The 20,373-nt window shown below is 44.0% G+C and overlaps 1 protein-coding gene across 1 annotated transcript in view; it reads right to left on the bottom strand.

Moving 5' to 3' along the window:
* myo5b (myosin VB) overlaps positions 1-20,373 on the bottom strand; it is a 310,547-nt gene that overhangs the window by 143,642 nt on the left and 146,532 nt on the right. The window contains exons 5-7 of the mRNA XM_070867495.1: positions 17,841-17,997; positions 14,196-14,339; positions 12,145-12,226 (exon numbers count right to left, since the gene is read on the bottom strand). Coding sequence (XP_070723596.1) covers positions 12,145-12,226; positions 14,196-14,339; positions 17,841-17,997 — 383 coding nt within the window. The remainder of the gene's footprint in view (positions 1-12,144; positions 12,227-14,195; positions 14,340-17,840; positions 17,998-20,373) is intronic.

Raw genomic sequence — 20,373 nt, forward strand, 5'->3', positions numbered from 1 at the left:
ACACCTCCTCCCACCCCTGCCCCCAGGTCTCTCTGTTCCTGAACCCTCTTTAAAATTATACGTTTAGTTTGTAATGCTTTGCCACATTTTTCCTGTCAAAACACATAATTTCTCTGCATTAAATTGTATCTGCCATGTGTCTGCCCATTTCATAAGTCTGTCTCTGTCCTACTGAAGTCTTTTGCTATCCTCCTCACTGTTTATTACATATATGAATTTCGTGTCATCTGCAAACTTTGAAACTATACCCTGTATACCCAGGTCCAGATCATTAAAATATATTAAAAAGAGCAGTGGTACTAATACCCCTCGGGTACACCACTGCACACTTCCCTTTCAGTCTGAAATACAACCGTTCACCACTACTCCCCGATTTCTTTTACCCAATTTCATATCCACACCTGCCACTGCCTCTTTAATCCATGGGCTTTAATTTGCAAACATGCAGCTAAAACTAATTGTTCAAATTTTTTATGGATAAAATTATATGTAAACACAGATGCACTTCAGCACAAACATCAAACTCACACTAATACAAACAGTGTTGAATGTATTAATAAAAAGTGTAGTTCTTACAGATCATCTCCGTAAATCCTTGTAAACTCAGTCCGTGATGGTCAAAATTTACGGTCGGTTTTTTATGGATTTCCTGTGGCCCATGGCATATATAGTAGTGTGGCCAACAGAAAAATAAAAATGAGAAGAACACCCCGGCTGATAAAGGTGCTGTTCTTTTGAAGTTCAAGCACGACTTATGGCGTACATCAATTGTCAATTTTCATTGAATTAATCATCAAAGCAACAACTTGCATTTACATAGCACCTTTTACGTAATAAAGCCTCCCAAAACTGAATGGCCATTCTTCACATGAGTCCTGACAGTGGGTATGAGCAGGCCATTACAGTGGCACCTGATCTCAACCTCATCCAATGTCTACACATATGCACTTGCCATATGTATACACGTTACAAGCTTCCCACGGGAGTGGAACTAAACTACAGAACCAGTCGGAACCTGTTCAACCTGCGCCATCTCCAGGCCAGGTCCAAGACCACCCCAACCTCTGTCGTCGAGCTACAGTACGCGGACAATGCCTGTGTCTGCGCACAGAGGTTGAACTCCAGGACATAGTCGACGTATTGGCGTACGAAAGCATGGGCCTTACGCTAAACATCCATAAGACAAAGGTCCTCCACCAGTCTGACCGCACAGCACTGCCCCGCAGTCATCAAGATCCACAGCGCGGCCCTGGACACCGTGGACCACTTCCCATATCTCGGGAGCAAGAGCAGGTATCGACAACGAGATCCAACACCACCTCCAGTGCGCCAGTGCAGCCTTCGGCCACCTGAGGAAAAGTGTGTTTGAAGACCAGGCCCTCAAAACTGCCACCAAGCTCATGGTCTACAGTGCTGTAGTAATACCTGCCCTCCTGTATGGTTCAGAGACATGGACCATGTACAGTAGACACCTCAAGTTGCTGAAGATATCACCAACGATGTCTCCGCAAGATCCTACAAACCCCCTGGGAGGACAGACGCACCAACATCAGCGTCCTCATTCAGGCTAACATCCCCAGTATTGAAGCACTGACCACACTCGATCAGCTCCGCAGGGCAGGTCACATAGTTTGCATGCCAGACATGAGACTCCCAAAGCAAGTGCTCTATTCGGAGCTCCTTCACGGCAAACGAGCCAAAGGTGGGCAGCGGAAACGTTACAAGGACACCATCAAAGCCTCCCTGATAAAGTGTGACATCCCCACTGATCCCTGACCAAAGACCGCCCGAAGTGGAGGAAGTGCATCCGGGAGGGCGCTGAGCACCTCGAGTTTCAACGCCGAGAGCATGCAGAAATCAAGCGCAGGCAGCGGAAAGAGCGTGTGGCAAACCAGTCCCACCCTCAACGACTATCTGTCCCACCTGTGACAGCTTGTGGTTCTCGTATTGGACTATACAGCCTACCAAAGAACTCACTTCAGGAGTGGAAGCAAGTCTTCCTCGATTCCAGGGACTGCTTATGATGATGATAACACATTACAGCAAGGAATACTATTTGGGAGTGGGAAGTCTGGTTTTCCTTCTCTCTATCCACCAACTGTACTGCCTCCAATTATTTGTTTTATGCTTTTATTTTGAAGTTAGATATATTACCAGGCAGTCAAAATATATTGCCATTTGGTCAGATTTTTATTGGTCATACTGAGAGTATTGAAGGTCAAAGGTACTTTTTCTATGAAGTGGTGGGGAAGAGTATTTACAAAAGTTACCTCAGTCATAAGGTTCCAAACCAATTGGGATGTCTAAACCAGTTTGTAAATCTGATGTGGTTTGGTCCTTTGGGTTCAATGACAACATGACATTTACAGTGAAAATGGTTTGTTTACTAGCATGTGCTATTTCGTAATTACATCATTTTATTTCAGTGATTTGTTCGAACATGTGCTGTAAAGTGTAAAACAATCATGTTTTTGTAATGGACTGGGAATATTGTGACTAAGGATTTCATCAAAACTTCTTAAACATTAGAAATATCTGTTCATTTTGAACAGACTCTGTTTAGTGATGCTTTAAAGCTACAGTGTCCCAAGGTTGCCTCATAACTCAACTTCCCCACATGCAATTCTTCACCTCGATTAGAAAAGTCTTATTCTTAACTTGACCATATCAGATATTCGTTGAGATAAAAAGCTCCAGATTTGATCTGCAGTCTGTGGAGTTATCTGCTCACAGCAAAGGAGGTGACTGAAGCACTAAAGTTGTTCTCGGTGCCCTAGGTTAGAGTCAAGGGAAAAAAAATGACCCCATGAAGAATGGGATTTCTGGCATGTTACTGGAGGGCGACCTCAGCAAGGAGTCAATGGCTCAGAAGAGAAGGAAGGAATAAAGGGAGAAAAAAAGGTGATTAAAAAAAACACGAGATGTGGCTGTCATAGATAGCCACACAGTCTGAAGCACTTGTGAAATTATCTGGTAACATCTTCAGTATTGGTGTCTTCATGTGTACACTGGATATCATAAAACGCCGCAACATCTGGCTTCTTGATGTTTTAGTGAGTAAATGCAGCATGTGGTGTGATACAAGCTGGTAAATTCCTGGGCTTGATAGCTGGTGCTGAGTTCACAGACATCAGTCAGGGTGGTAATGCGACACAAAAACTGAATTTTAGGGGCTGACATGATGAGCTGATGGGACTTTTATTATTCCAAACTCTCATGCTTTTAATTCGGATGTATTTTGATTACAGATATCCGAGGTGATTCCAATACCCTCTTGAACACAGATCAGTCGTCTTCAGCTTGATCTTCTCTGCAATCCTGCGTGTGATCAGCAAGCTCTTTGAACTGTGAGGCTGGGAATTACAAAATTAGTTACTGTAATTCTCTTAACAAATGAAGGAACCACGGGACATGCACCGAAAGCTCGAGGTTTTCAGTGCTCAACACTCTGAATATTAAAACCATCACATAACTGAATTAATAATTAACTGGGTTGTGCTCGTGGGAATATCTCCAAAGAAGTTTTAATTTACATTCAGAGAATGTAAACATCTACTCATATTATTATATGGGGTTTGGCTCATCAGAGACATCAATCTCTTGAACCCACACACATACCATTTGGCTGAAATCCATAAATGTCACAAACTAGTGCACTTTCAGAGAATGGCAGAATCACTCACCATATTAGTTCCATCCAATTTGGGACTGAAGTAACAATGATTGATTGATGCTGGCTGAGTTCCAAACCACAGACATGCTGTCGAGGAGGAATCAGAAGAGGCCCAGTGGAAAATAGACACAAAGAGTCGAGGAAAATTAGAGGCCAAGTCGTTGTAGCCGCTACCATACACCTCAAAGCGGTACGATAAAGAGTTCCACCTGTTTGCACTTCTGACCAAAAATTGGTGCATGGTAATGAGCAAGCCTCAAGACAGACAGTTCATCCCACAGTGTTATGTTCACAGACATCAGTCAGGGTGGTAAATGTCTATTTTCATGTCTCCATTGTCACCCTGACTGATGTCTGTGAACAGAACACTGAGAAGAACAGTCTGTCTTGCTCTTTCTCTCTCCCCATTTGCCCAATTCTTACCTTTTATAAAGCAGCACTACACTTTCCCCCTTAATCTCTTTTCCAATGAGAATAAATTGTACTCCTTTTGTTTCCCCTTGCAGTGCAGTTATCAAACATCTACAACCCTTTATTGTTTCTTTTTCTAAATTCCTTCAAATGCCTCTGTCTTTTTATGTCCAGCACTGACCACTGTGCTTATAATATTCCATCAGTGTTCCACAACATCACTATCACTTCCTTAGACTAATACTTGCACATCTCAATGACCCAGTTTTTTTGAGAGATTCACACAATGTGATACTAAAGTACTTGGACTTTGCTCAAATTTCAAAATTCAGACCTTTTTCCTCAATCACTTAATGTATCCATTCTTTGGGCTCAATTTTCCCCATAGATGGTTTTTTGGCGTACTTGGCGAGTTGCGCTGCCTAGCCAGTCCTTTAGTTTTGGGGGTGGAGCCTAAGATCTGTGCCAAAAAGATCGGATTGCCACAGTAACCAGGGACACACTGTAGGCTGAGACTGCAAAGTGAAACATACAGCCAGCTCACAGCAACCTGCACAAGCACATTACAGCAACTTACCTCCATTAAGTTATTAAACTGTAATGACAAAAGTCTATCTCCCTCTCCCCACGCCGATTCCTGCTCCTATCCCAGGCTGAATGGCCTCCCAATGCCAGTCCCCCGTTCCTATACCAGGCCGAACGGCCTCCTCCCTCCCAGTACCCGAAAGATTTCCCCCCCCCATCCCCCTCCCCCACCTCCTCCGCTGCTGTCGGGGCCCTGGAACTGCATCTGCTGCGCTGATTTACTTACCTGCGCAATTTTCTTAACTCACCAGAAGGTTTTTCCACAGAGGCCACATATGCTGTCCTAAGAAAAATTGGAGTAAATCGTAGTTGGCCAAACTTGCTTAAATGGCCAGAATTGGCGCGGGTGGCAGGTTACGCCCCCTACGACAAAATAAAACTAACCTAAAAAAATCCTAACTAACCGAGTTACGCTGGCACACATTGATTGGGGAAAGGAAAAGAGTGGCTACAGTAAATGTTGGTCCCTTAGAGGACGAGACTGGGGAATTAGTAATGGGGAACATGGAGATGGCAGAAACTCTGAACAAATATTTTGTATCAGTCTTTACGGTAGAGGACACAAACAATATACAATATCCCAACAGTGGATAGTCAAGGGGCTATGGGGGAGGGGGAGTGCAGTGGGGAGGAACTTAACACAATCATAATCACGAAGGAGGTGGTTCTCAGTAAGATAATGGGACGAAAGGCGGATAAATCCCCTGGACCTGATGGCTTGCATCCTAGGGTCTTAAAAGTAGTAGTGGCAGGGATTGTGGATGCATTGGTTGCAATTTACCAAAATTCCCTGGATTCTGGGGAGGTCCCAGCAGATTGGAAAACTGCAAATGTAATGCCCCTATTTAAAAAAGGATGCAGACAAAAAACATGATACTATAGACCAGTTAACATAACATCTGTGGTTGGGAAAATGTTGGGGTCCATTATTAAATAAGCAGTAGCAGGACATTTGGAAAAGCATAATTCGGTCAGGAAGAGTCAGCATGGATTTATGAAAAGGAAGTCATGTTTGACAAATTTGCTGGAATTCTTTGAGGATGTAACGAACAGGGTGGATAAAGGGGAACCAGTGGATGTGGTGTATTTGGACTTCCAGAAGGCATTTGACAAGGTGCCACATAAAAGGTTGCTGCGCAAGATAAAAGGTCATGGGTTTGGGGGCAATATATTAGCATGGATAGAGGATTGGCTAACTAACAGAGAACAGAGAGTCGGGATAAATGGTTCATTCTCAGGTTGGCAATCAGTAACTAGTGGGATGCCGCAGGGATCAGTGCTGGGACCCCAACTATTTACAATCTATATTAATGATTTGGAAGAAGGGACCGAGTGTAATGTAGCCAAGTTTTGCTGATGATATAAAGATGGGAGGAAAAGCAATGTGTGAGGAGGACACAAAAAGCCTGCAGAAGGACAGAGACAGGCTAAGTGAGTGGGTGAAAATTTGGCCACACACATATGCACAATCACAGGATTTACACAAACAAACGAGTGTAATATAGAATCCAATTCTCAAAAGACAAAGGATGTGTGACACTCTCGCTGGATCAATGTTGAAGCCAGCAATCTCTGACCAACTGCAGGCCATGGTGTCCAACCTACAGTATTTACTCATAGCCTTATACGAGTTGGATACCAATTTGTACATTCAGTCACCAACTATGACCTGCTGCGATTGTACTTTCGGTTTAATTAAAGTAATTGAATCACAAAAGTAAAATGCAGCCAACTTCTATTTGCTTTGCTGGGTAAACACCATGTTCAAACAGCTAATCACAATATTTAGCTGTGTCTTTTATATCAGAGCATATCTGTTAAAGAACACTACATTGCAAATTTGTACCTTTTCCTTAAAATCACTGCTGGTGCAAAGCAAGCTTGGAAGAGAGAGTCTTCCCCCACCCCACACACACCCACCTAATCCATCTGCTTCTCTCCAAAATATACTAACTGTAGCTGAGGTACAGTTCTATGGCTGCTAGCAACAACCTGATATCTCGCCTTTATGGCAATGCTTCACGCGAGTCCAGACAGTGAGCTTTGCGAGGCTTTTCAACACTGGAGGAATTCACAGCCAAGTCCAAAGCCATTTTCACCCAATCGCCAGATAGACACACTTTCCAACACAGGTTACCAAATAAGCACGTGGAGAGGGATCCCTGGCTAATTCTTTCCTCCTCCTGAGCTCAGCTTTACTGAGATCAGTATCCCAAGAAAATATGAAGGATCTGTGCGACAACTCTCTGTTGAAGCCAGCAATCTCTGACCAACTGCAGACCAACTGCAGACCATGGCGTCCAACCTACAGTGTTTACTCATAACGTTGCACGAGGTGTCCTAAATGCTGCCAGAGTGGAAATCAGCTGACTCAGCATAGAGTAAGGCTTAAACCAGGTCTGAATAGCTTAGTACCATCATCTTTATTATCGTGACAGCACATGCAAGTGCTGTGATGATCTGTTCTTTTTGGATAAGATTTACCTCTTCATTTTGGCAAACCTTCTCATTTGCAAATGTGCATCACTGTTTCATGAATGTTACTTTAAAAATTCTTCTGTGATTGCCAAATACCAAGTACATAAAATGTAACAACAACTCATACTGGTACGATTAAATATAAATATTTCTCAATCTCAGGCCCTCATTCTAAAAGATATATGCACAATTTTTAAAAAGGGATGAGTTTGCAGGTATTTCCCGAACTACATCCTGAAGGTGGAAGACACCTGTGCGTGAATTCTTTTGCCGCCCCTGGGCCACCACCCTGCCGTCCGAAATCTCGCCGCTCCCAGGGCCCCCGGCCACTCGCCGCTCCCAGGGCCCCCGGCCACTCGCTGCTCCCAGGGCCCCCGGCCACTCGCCGCTCCCAGGGCCCCCGGCCACTCGCCGCTCCCAGGGCCCCCGGCCACTCGCCGCTCCCAGGGCCCCCGGCCACTCGCCGCTCCCAGGGCCCCCGGCCACTCGCCGCTCCCAGGGCCCCCGGCCACTCGCCGCTCCCAGGGCCCCCGGCCACTCGCCGCTCCCAGGGCCCCCGGCCACTCGCCGCTCCCAGGGCCCCCGGCCACTCACCGCTCCCAGGGCCCCCGGCCACTCGCCAGGACCCACCCATGCTCCAATCGACCACCTGGATTCTGATGACGTCAATCAAGTCGCCTTCCTCGAAGCCGTCGCATTCATGGAACGACTTAGCTGCTCCCCAATGGTGCTGGCTCCAGCTCTTATAGCCCCAACCTGAGGATGGTGTTCTCTCCCAGGTCGGGGGGTGCCGCGACTCCACTCCAGCTCTTATAACATTACGTGACATCTAACAGCATTAAAAGAGAGCACAAGGCATCCAATCATAAAATAACAAGACTCTAGTACTCACCATTCAGTTAAATATAGATGCATTTTCTATGTTTCTAATTCTTTAAATAAATGATCACTTCAACTCATCTTTGATAAATTATTCTCTGTTTTCATCATGAGGTTAACTATCGCTGAAGTTTGTTTCCTCGTCAGCACCAAACGCTCCATTTTCACTTCACATATCAGGAGAACTCAACTTCATGCCAGTTATTGCTGAATTATCAGTAATTTTATGCCAGAGACTTGCACTCACTAAGAACTGAGTAACAAATTCCAAAATGCTCACAACAGAAAATTCTCATACCCAACATGGAGACGAGATTTTCATCCCATCAGTTTGGGTTGGATTCAAACCTTGGCATCAGGAGCTAAATTGCATTTTTGTAGCCCACTATATCTTGATCTAGAAGGCTGTATCAAGCACATCCAAGGCTCCCTTCCCACAACTGGCTGTTGTACCTGAGCCACTTACACATGGAACTGAAGCAGATGCAACAAAAATCCATTCACTTCTTTTAAAAGAAAGATTTTTTTTTGTATACTTATTCATTCATGGGATGTGGGCATCGTTGGCAAGGCCAGCATTTATTGCCCGTCCTTAATTGCCCTTGAGATCCACCTTCTTGAACGCTGCAGTGAGTGTGGTGAAGATACTCCCAGAGTGCTGTTAGAGAAGTTGTTCCAGGATTTTGACCCAGTGATAATAAAGTAACAGTGATATCGTTCCAAGTTATTTGGTGTGTGACTTGGAGGGTGAATTGCAGATGATGGTGTTCCCATGTGCCTGCTGCTCTTGTCCTTTTAGTGCTGTCGAAGAAGTCTTGGCGAGTTGCTGCATTGCATCATGTAGATGGCAGACAATGCAGCCACGTTGTGCCAGTGGTGGAGGGAGTGAATGTTTAAGCTGGTGGAAGGTTTGCCAATCAAGTGGACTGCTTTGTCCTGGATGGTGTCCAACTTCTTAAATGTTGTTGGAGCTGCACGCATCCTGGCAAGTGGAGGGAATTCCATAATACTCCGGTCCTGTGCCTTCTAGGTGATGGAAAGGCTTTGGGGAGTCAGAAGGTGAAACACTTGATACAGAATATCCAGCCTCTGACCTGCTCTTGTGGCTGGTCCAGTTAAGTTTCTAGCCAATGGTGACCCCCCCCCCCCCCACTCCAAGATGTTGATGAGGTGGGGGGGGGGCACAGTAAGATTCCACAATGATAATACTATTGAATGTTAAGGAGAGTGGTTAGACTCTCTTGTTGGAGATGGTCATTGCCTGGCACTCGTGTGGCATAAGTGTTACTTGCCACTTATCAGCCCAAGCTTGGAAGTTGTCCAGGTCTTGCTGCATGTGGGCACGGACTGCTCCACTATCTGAGGAGTTGCAAATGCAACTGAACACTGTGCAATCAGCAAGCATCCCCACTGCTGACCTTATGATGGGAGGGATAGTCACTGATGAAGCTTGGGCCTAGGACACTGTCCTGAGGAAGTTCTGCAGGAGCCGAGATGATCAGTCTCCAACAACCACAACCATCTTCCTTTGTGCTAGGTATGACTCCAGCCAGTGGAAAGTTTTCCCCCATGAGTACCATTAACATCAATTTTCTCGGGTCCCTTGGTATCACACTCGGTCAAATGCTGCCATGATGTAGAAACAGAAATTTACAGCGCAGAAGGAGGCCATTTCGGCCCATTGTGTCCGCACCAGCCGACAAAGAGCCGCACGGCCCTTGATCAGCAGCCCCAAAGGTTACATATAAACCTATGAACAATGGCAGAAAGGCAAAGAGTACCCAGCCCAACCAGTCCACTTCACACAACTGCGACACCCCTTATACTGAAACATTCTACACTCCACTCCAACCGGGGTCAAGGGCAGTCACTCTCACTTCACCTCTGGAATTCAGCTTTTTTTGTCCATGTTTGGACCAAGGTCATGTATGTAACCACAATGTAACACCACTGTGTTACTGTACACACTCAACCTAGATGCACACCTTGACCACAAGGGGTGAACTTGTGGGAGACACTCCTTACCTGATCACACAGGTATAAAAAGGGAGGTCCCACACAGGGTCTGCGTTTTGGAGTCCTGTGAATAAAGAGTTAAGGTCACAGAGTGACCTTGTCCCCAGAATGTGCCTCGTGTGGTTTCATACTGTAGAGTAAGGACTTTGCAGCTATAATGAGGTCTGGAGCCACATCGCCCTGGTGGAACCCAAGCCTAGCATCGGTGAACTGTTTATGGCCTTTATATAACACCTTTAACAGCCTCAGGACACCCGAAAGTGCTTTACAGCCAATGATGTATTTTTGAAGTGTAATCACTGTTATAATGTAGGAAGTGCGACAACCAATTTGCACACAGCAAGGTCCCACATACAGCAATAGGATAATGCCCAGATAATCTGTTTATCGTGATGATGTTTGAGATCAATGTTCCCGGTAATTTTTTTTGGGTGTGTAGCCGATTCAAATTACCGCGCATGTGCGGTTTTTACCATTAGAACACCATGCAAGCTGCACATTAATGGGAACATTGGTTGAGAGATAAATATTGGCCAGGACACTAGAGAGAAATCACCTGCTTCAAAATCGTGCCATGGGATCTTTTACGTCCACCTGAGGGGGCAGATGGGGCCTCGGTTGAACGTCTCATTTGAAATGACGGCACCTCAGACAGTGCAGCACTCCCTCAGTACTGCACTGGAGTATCAGTCTGAATTTTGCACTCAAGTCTCTGGAGTGGGACTTGAACCCACAACCTTCTGACTCGGAGGAGAGCGTGCTACCCATTGAGCCATAACTGGCACCGCACTTCCTCCAATCTAATGCCTTCTGTGCACTGGGGAAACCAAATCAGATTAAATAACTGCACTGCCAAATTTCTCCGTTTTGTATTCAAGCTCGATCTTATTTCCCTGTGAAACATCATATCAACTGTCCCTTTCATTCTAATAGTTGCCAATTCACTATCGCCTGTTTTGCGCTACCACCAATGTCAAATTTCACCCCTATTATCATAGAATCATAGAATAGTACGGCACAGAAGGAGGCCAGTCAGCCCATCTCGTCTGTGCCAGTTCCTTTGAAGAACAATCCAGTTAGCCCCATTCCACCTCTCCCCATATCCCTACAATTCTTTCTCAAGTATTTATCGAATTCCCTTTTGAAAGCTACTTTTGACTCTGTATCCACAACCCTATCAGGCAGGGCATTCCAAATCCTAACCACCCTGAGCAGAAAGGGTTTTTCCTCATGTTGCCTCTGGTTCTTTTGCCAATCACCTTAAATCTGTGCCCTCTGGTTATCGACCCTTCAGCCACAGTTTCTCTTTATTTACCCGATCTAAACCCTTCATGATTCTCTTCTTAGCCTTCTCTGCTATAAAAGAAAACAATCCCAGCTTCTCCATATAACTGTAATCCCTCATCCCTGGAACCATTCTAGTGAATTGCTTCTGTAACCTGTCCAAACCCTTCACATTCTTCCTAAAGTGTAATGCCCAGAATTGGACACAATGCTCCAACTGGGGCCGAACTAGTGTTTTATATACGTTTAGCATAACTTCCTGGTTTTTATACTCTATGCTTCTATTTTTAAAGCCCAGGATCCCAAATGCTTTATTAACCTGGCTTGCCACCTTCAAAGATATGTGCAAAAACACCCCCAAGCCTCTCTCTTCTATAAACCAAATAAGGTGGACATAAAGATTCCGAAGCACTATTTGAAAAGGGAACCCTGTGGATGCTCTGGCCAAAATTATTCCCTCAACCAACACCATCAAAAAAAAAAGTCTAACTGGTGTTTGCGGGACCTTGCCGTGTACAAACTGTCTGGAGCATCAGTGACACCACTTCGAAAGTAATTCATTAGCTGCAAAGCACTTGGTAAATTCCCAGGACATGATGAGGTGCTATCGAAAAGTTCATTTTATTGAGTAAAAACAAGCAAGACTAAATTAATGTAATTGTGCATTATGAATCATCTGCAGCTAACAAATTTCAATTTCCAAGACTAATAAGATTGCAGTTCAGGAACAACAGTGCTTTTGCTGAGATGAATTAAACAGGACAGTCAGTTTGCATCTTCTTGCATTAGTATAGCAACATTTGGTCAGGCTAACTTACTTAGATTCAGTTCTTTGAAATCAGGGCGATTGGCCGAGGCACACAGCTGGTAGAAGATATGGTAGTTACGTTCCTCTTCTGCCTAATGAAGACAAAAAGCAAACATGGTATCTCTTGGTCCAATTCCCCCTTTTTAAAGATTTATTTTCCTCCCTTCCCATGCTTCATCTCTGTTTAATAGAGACCACCAAGGACCTGTTTCTAGGATGCTGACAATGCCACTCTGAAAACAGCTAAGAATTATCCAGAGGCCCACGGTAACTTGTCCTCCGCTTTTCTTTCTTCCTCTTTGCATAGAAGAGTCTGACCTTTGTATTGTATTTTCCACAGAGGCACACCTGCGATCAAAACTCCGGCAAGCTGTGTCACTTCATTCTAGGAGGAGTGTGTTGGACTCCAATGCAATTTATTACTGGTTTACTTCTCTTTTTATTGATACATCACTTTAAAAAAAAAATGAAAATTAATGCCCATGAATTTGAGGATTGTTAGAACTCAAACTGTTTGCTGGACTGCTGTCCTCACCAAAGGGACGACAATGCAACTTTAAATAATAAAAAGGAATCTGGTCACAGTAGATCCTATTTAATTGCATAATATTTGTGATGGTCAAAAGTAACATAAAACTGCAAAGTGATTGTAAAGTGCAACTTATCAGATGACAAGTGCTTTGGGTGTCCAGAATATGAATTAAAAATGTTACTGTACTTAATTAGTTTGAGTAGGGACATGCATTTGGCAACTACCCTTCCTCCTTTCAATCTCTGTGCAATGTACCCTCCAGCTAGCTTGTTAAGTGCGCTCTGTCAGCAGCCACTGGAAGGTCAGCATATGAGGTCCGCAGAGACTCGTTCCCTGACTTACTTTCTTGTTTCTTGCCCATGTGGTCTCTAATTTCCATCTCCTTCTAATGATAAGAGTCGAGATTGGAAATTCACTAATGAGGGTTCTGGGCATGTACCCACTCCTCTCTGCTTTGTGGCGCAGCATCAACCCACTGCAGCTTAAAAAGAAAAAAATCTGATATCAATAGAAGTTAAATGGCCTCAGCAATTCCCAATCATATAAGCAGAGTTGGCCATTAATCAGTGCTCTTGTAAATCGGACCACAATCATTTTCGACTCATTATTGCATTTGGAGTGATAATGATACATCAATTGGTAATGCAGACGATGAATGCTCATTGTCACTAGACTTATTGAATGTACTGGGATCAAAAGACTATAGTCATCATTCTGCATGGCCTAATACACTGCAACAAAAGTGTAGTACTCGGCTTCCCCATAAGGTGGAAAGGCGTCAGTTTCACACTACAGTATTGGTGATAAAGATTACACATAATGCTCCTCTATTATCCCTATGTCCTAGGGCAGTTTCACTCTCTCTGAGCAGTGGCTAAACTCTGCCTCAGTTAGTACGAAACTGATTCTTCCTCAACCCATAGAGGTACCATAAAGCAGACAAATATGCAGGATAAAAAAAAAATTATAGGGGGAGGAAAGTTAAGCTGAGTGTCACTGGTATGCTTTGCCTTAATACTATGTGAAGCGTTGAGAATTTTAGATTACTTAACAAAGGAGAAATTTCAGATAATTTATATCTGAATATTGCTGTTAAGTTAAATTCAGCTTTTGGGAATGTGGATTAGAATTCAACACATTATGAATTTGGATCAATTGGAGCACGTACTCTTGTAGTTCTCGTATATCACATCAGATTGATACAATAAGATTCATCAACATACCCAGGGAGTATAGTGTGTGTAATATATTGGAATGGCTTCAATTATGTCAGCAAAGCTCACCCCCCTCCCCACCCAAAGGGTGGTAGCCAGTTGATTGACAGCTCAACTGGCCAATCCCTGACTATGGAGAGCCAGAGACAAGTCAGATGTCACATTTTTTATCTTCCTGTCCGGTGGCAGTTGTTAGCGGAAAGGGTGAGGTCTAACATTTGTTCCATTCCCTCGCTCTTTATAGAGAATAATCAGAAGTTGTTTTGCTGTGCTGTGGATGACCCAATAAATTATATTGCAGACATCTGTACAAACCTGAAAGACCACTCTGGACTTCTCTAGCAGATAGGTTCGCATATTGGCACCAATAATGTAATATCGCCGGTCAAAGCCGATTTGGATATATTTCCCAAAGCGACTGCTGTTATCATTCCTTGTGGTTTTAGCATTACCAATGGCCTGTTTGGGAATAAAGAAAATAAGGAATGATTAGAACCTGGTAATGATGCACTAACCTGGTTGTGGTAATAAGAGCATAAGAAAATATGGAGTAGGAAATGGCCATTTAGTTATTCCATTTTCACAATATCACGATCCATTTCTGGTCTTTTGTTCTCCACAAACATTCACACTCTCAAAAACACTGTTGATAAAGCTCATCACGAAAATGCTCATCCAGTAGTTTCACCTACAATGAGGAAGGAGAGTGACAAATCACTACTGCCACTGCTTCACCCTCCTTTGAATTTCACTCACCCGACCAAAGCACGGCATTTCCCAACAGCAATGCACTCGGGATCAGAAATTCAGCATTCTTGAGAATCACTGTGTTCCCATCAGTGCAGTGCAGTGCAGTGCAGCTGCATGTTGGTTCTGCAGCACATCAACCACCTACTGCCCTATATCACATTGGGGTAACAAACCCCAGGATGCTTACATTATTTATCTCTAGTTGTTTGCCTTTCTTGGCAGTTCCAGTAACTTAGCATACATCATCTGCTGTATAGACCTTAAGGGGTTAAAATTCGGTATTGCCCCATTTCCGGCGCGGAAGTCCCACCCCGGCCGTGAAATTGGGGTTACCGCTCCTGAGAGGAAGTGGAGTGCAATGTCGGGCGCTGGACCAGGGCGCTAAGCGCGCGAATTTGCCAGCGCGACGCGGCATAGCACTGGCGCGATTCCAGGGCCCACCCCTTCCGTTAAATGGGAGGGCGTGCTGCAAGCTCTGCAGTGGGGCAAGGGGCTTCCACTATGCCACAGGGTGTTGTAACTGCATCAAAACGGAGTGCCGGGCTGCATCATCGTGGCATGGACCCCGCGAAATACACCACCAAAGGCCAGCCGGGAGAAAAAAATAGCGACACGCACCTCTCCTTTAATTTTCACTCAATGAGCGGAGAGTGGCCTGGTTTGCGACCCGCGAGGTTGTAGCTGACGATTGCCCGTGGCGGCCTCATGGGAGGCTGCCCAATTTCCGCTGCAGGGCGAAAACGGGTCACTACGTGCGGTGATGACGGCATCATCGCTGGCGCAGCAGCCCGGGGCGCTACCGGTGGGAGCGGGGGTTGTTGCTGGTTTTGCACCTCTGCTAACTCCCATGCATTTTCACAGGAGCCGGTACCGCTCTTCCCCCCCCTCCCGAGAAATCATTTGTGTCCCAGCTCTGTATTTCTCCCTTACATCCCTCAATTACATTCCTAATCAGATATTTATCCAGATCTACTCCAAAGATTGTTAATAACACACTAATAAGGTTTGATCTCAATTTGGTTCCACATTTTATTTCTTGAGATGCAGCAGATACTGTCCCTGAATAACCAATAACCCAATTTCTTTCCTTTTCCATCTTCAACAGATGATCAACTATTATACGTATCTTTCGTTTTTCCTATAATAATGTACTTATTAATGTATAGTTATCCACACTGAATATGAACAGATGTTTACAAAGGTGAGTTTTGATCATTTTTAATTTGGGTTTATACAAGTTGAAAAACCACAAGACAAAGAAAGAATCAACATCTGAGCCATTGAGTGATTTGGAAGAAAGTAAAATGCTAATCTTAAGCTCTCTCTTGAGGTGATGCTACAGATGTTCTCAAAGAAATCAATGACAATAATGGGCTTTGTTACCACTGACAACGATTTAGACACTTTCCCCTCAGTGAGCACCAAGTGACGGAAAATAGGTCACAGTTCAATTTGTTTTGTGAGCCAATACAAAGGGAAGAAAAGAATGAGGAACTGAAAATTCAGCAAAAACTAAATTAAGAAACCAAGATTAGAAAGAAGAAAAAAATAGGACGAGCTAATAAACAAAACATGATTTAGATCCATATTCTCTAAAAATGTTGCATATTACTTTGATAACATCTTACTGATCACTGAAGGTTTGGTAACTAAGGACACAATGACAACACCTATATCCAAAATGCCAATATTATGTAGCCGATAGTCAGCTTTCAGATATACACTGATGACACTGAGCTCTACTTCTCCACCATCTCTCCCAACCCTTCACTGCCACTGTGTTGTCAGACTGATTGTCTGATATCAAGTCTTGGATGAGCCGCAATTTCCTCCAGTTAAACATTGGACAGACTGAAGCCATTGTCTTGAGCCCTCACCACTAACTCTGCATCCACTCCCTGGTCATTATCTCAGGCTGAACCACAGAGTTTGCAATCTCCTATTCAACCGAGTGCTAAGTTTCTGACCCCATATATTCTTCATCACAAACACCATCTACTTCCACCTCCGTAACATCGACCGCCTTAGCCTATCTGTCATGATCTCCACTCTTCACAACCAGTTCCTGCTATCTGCCACTGAAACCCTCAATTATGCTTTGTCACCTCCAGACTCACCTAATCCAATGCTCTCCTTGCCAGTATTCCGTCCCCTGGCCTCCGTAAACCTGAGCACATCTAAGACTCTACTACTATCCTGCGCCAAGTCCCACTCACCTATCTCCCCAGCCCTTCCTGACATACATAATGTCCTAGTCCCCCAAAGCCTCCAATTTAAAATTCTCATCCTTGTGTTTAAATTCCTTTATGACACCTCCTTTCCTATCTCTAACCTCCGGCCCTACAACACCCGTCGCATGCCCCCACCTCCCGAATTCTCCATTTCTCCGACTCTGGCCTTTTATGCATTACCCATCCCACTGTCCAGCATTGCCAGCCATGTTCTGGAATTGTGCTGAGCCTGTCCACTTCCCTCTCCTCTTTATGGTCACCCTGCCGAGTATCTCCTTCATTGTTTTGGCATCCATTTTTGTCTGATTATGCTTCTGTGAAGCACCTTGGAATTTTTTCTAAACATTAAAAGGCGCTATATAAATGCATATTGTTATTAGAATAATCTCCACTCTTTACAACTGATTCCTGCCATTTGTTAAACTAGCAATTGGAGAGGACGGGGAAGTGAAAAGTGCAGGAGTTGCTGCACCAACCAACCACAGTTCATGCTTATTCCAGTACAATTAGGGCTACCTGGTCTTTCCCCACGAATAGGAACACCTATAAAACAGTGTCTCAAATGGTATCTTGACCCAGCTCAAACAGGAATTGCTGCCATCAAGTGCCAATGTGTTGTGCTGGAACAGAAGAATAAAAACGTGCAACTCCAATGTGATGAGTTAACATTCTCACTCGTTCTATGAGAGAGAGCAACCAAGCAGAATCCAGGCAGTTCATCACAAGGGAAGAGCAACAAATCGAAGGGAAAATAGCCCAGGAACCACTTCATCACATCTAGTAGAATCTTTGATTGGAACTGGGAGAGGCCCCGAGTGTAAGTTGCCCATCTGCCTTTGTGACGGTGGATAGACCATGGGACAAGACGACTGGGATGGAGGAAAGGAAAGAAAATACTTCCTAATAAATACCTCACAGTAACTAAATTCACAAGGATTTATCTTTCCTATTATTGCTGTTAGGAAAATAGCTCACTTACCTCCATAATTGGACTTGAGGCCAGGACCTTCTCTTCAACATTTGTTTCACTGGCTGACCCACCCACAGTGGCAAAGTAACGCATGGCATACTTAGCAGACACTGTCTTGCCAGCTCCAGACTCCCCACTTACGATAATGGATTGATTCTTCTCATCCCTGAGGAGTAGAAAGAAAATCACACACAGCTTAGATTGGTCCCTCTCCATCACAATCTTCACTTACTCTATTTTATCACAACTACTGCAGTCAATGTTCCTTTTCATTTTCCCCTCTTGTTCTCCTTAAGCTCCAGCTCCGCCACCTGACATACTCTTTCCGCTCGCTGCATCTAGGGAACTAGAATCACTCACAAAGCATAGGAACATAAGAAATAGGAACATAAGAAATAAGAACAGGAGTAGGCCATTTGACCCCACGAGCCTGCTCTGCCATTCAATAAGATCATGGCTGATCTAATCTTGGCTTCAACGCCACTTCCCTGCCCGCTCCCCATAACCCTCGACTCCCTTTCAATCAAGCATTCAATCATCATGATGCCTTTACCTTCCTAATGATGCGCAAGTGCATTATTGTCAACATCATTTAAAATATAAATGTCTTCATCTCCATAAGTGGAGACCTATATTTTTGTGCATCTTGTGATGTGCCAATACAACAACCACCTCCTCTTGCAGCCTGTTAAATGTTAATTCAGTGCATCACTGTGGTCGCATCATGATGCTAGTACATGCTCAGTCCTACATCAATCACAACACTCTGAACATGTGTGGATTAGCTGAGCTCCAATTCAACTCTGACCCTGGAACTAAGTGTAAATGTACTGAATTAACATTTAACAGACTACAAGAGGAAGTTGTTATTGTATTGGCACATCACAAGAGGCACAAAAATATAGGTCTCCACTTATGGAGATGAAGGCATTTAGATTTTAAATGACATTGACAATAATGCACTTGCACATCATTAGGAAGGTAGTAGTACACACATGGCAGTTTGGTCTCATCTCGACATCAGGAACAAAGATAAGGGCACAAAATTTCCACAGACCTCTCCTGATCTCCCGCTGTAATTTTGGCAGAAGGTCGGTGGAAACCCTGTAGAAACGGCAGAAACAGCCATTCATACCATTTCTCTGGGGTTTACGCTATACTTCAGCCAATGTTACAGTGGACTATGGGGAGCAGCCCAGTAAAACTTTCAGGTGAAAAACATATCAATCGCTAGCTATAATTAATCCAAGAATCAAAACCAAATATTCATTCCGCCCTTTCCTAAAGCTGTTAATCAATACTGGGGTATTATCCAATCGAGACCCTCAGGAAGGGGTGGGCAGCTAAAATATATATTTTTTTCCCCAAAGAGTGTTCACAACTATCTTTTATGGAGCAACATTTCTTGAGTTAGGCCCTGTTTAGTGGTACAGAATGCAATCCCTTTGGGGCTGTTACTGTGGGCAAACAGTCCTGAAGATAAATAAGAAAACAACACGTAGAGATTTCCTGTAAAATACATAATTGGGTTGACAATTAGCTTCACCTAGTCCCCACTGCTGGATTTACCAAGCCGTCTTTCCCACTTCATTCAACCTTGGTGGTCCAAGAACCTGGCCCTTAAACTTAAGTAAAACTGCTTTTGTATAGGAAGTGCATTCTACCAAATTGTGACATAATCCTAAACCCCCCCCCAAACACACTTTGATTTTATTTAAGAGTGCATTTACATAGATATTTTGAGGTGATTATATAACTATGTATATAAATCATACATATTTTGTGTGTGTGTGTAATTTCCCACACACAACTATGGGACAGTGGAATACTGGGGCAAGACCATCCAATGGCACTATTCAAAGTACAGCGGAGCAGTTCTGTCTGTTCGCCGTGTCTTGGCTAACAATTATCTCTCAAGCAACATCACCAAAAAATAAACTAGTTGGTAATTTTTCTAACTGCAGTGCACAAATTTTCTGGCATGGTTACCTGCATAAGAACAGTGACTACATTTCAAATAATTCATTGAATGCAAAGTGATTTGGGAGCGTCGTGAAAGGTGATATAAAATAAGTTCTTTCTCCTTTTCTTCAGTGCACATCCTGACTGAACAGCATCTGCGGGAGGAATATATTGCCACATTAGACTGCTTGCGCTGGGAGCAATGCCGCTTGTTTGGCCCTCAATTCTGGTGTTTGTTGTGGTTAGGATTAAGGATAGTGATGAGGAATCCGTTGGTAAGGGTGGGTGTTCCTCATGCTGGTGCACACGTTGCTGCACTGAGGGAGTGGTTTGTGTTGAGTGGATCTCCAAGATTGAGCCCCAGAACGCCTGATACTTCAGATTCCACACAAAGACCAAAAATTACTTGCTGCAATTGGTAGATATCGTATGTGTGTTTGTTGTGGGTAAGGTTGCACTCTGCTCTAGAATGTGGAAGCAGTCACATTCTGGTTAAAGAAGAGCAGGGGAGCTCTCCCAGTGTCCTGGCCAATATTTATCCCTCAACCAACATCACTACAACAGCTTAATTGCTCATTTA

Source organism: Pristiophorus japonicus, chromosome 2 (assembly GCF_044704955.1).
Source record: "Pristiophorus japonicus isolate sPriJap1 chromosome 2, sPriJap1.hap1, whole genome shotgun sequence".
In the NCBI taxonomy this organism is placed as follows: Eukaryota; Metazoa; Chordata; class Chondrichthyes; family Pristiophoridae; genus Pristiophorus; species Pristiophorus japonicus.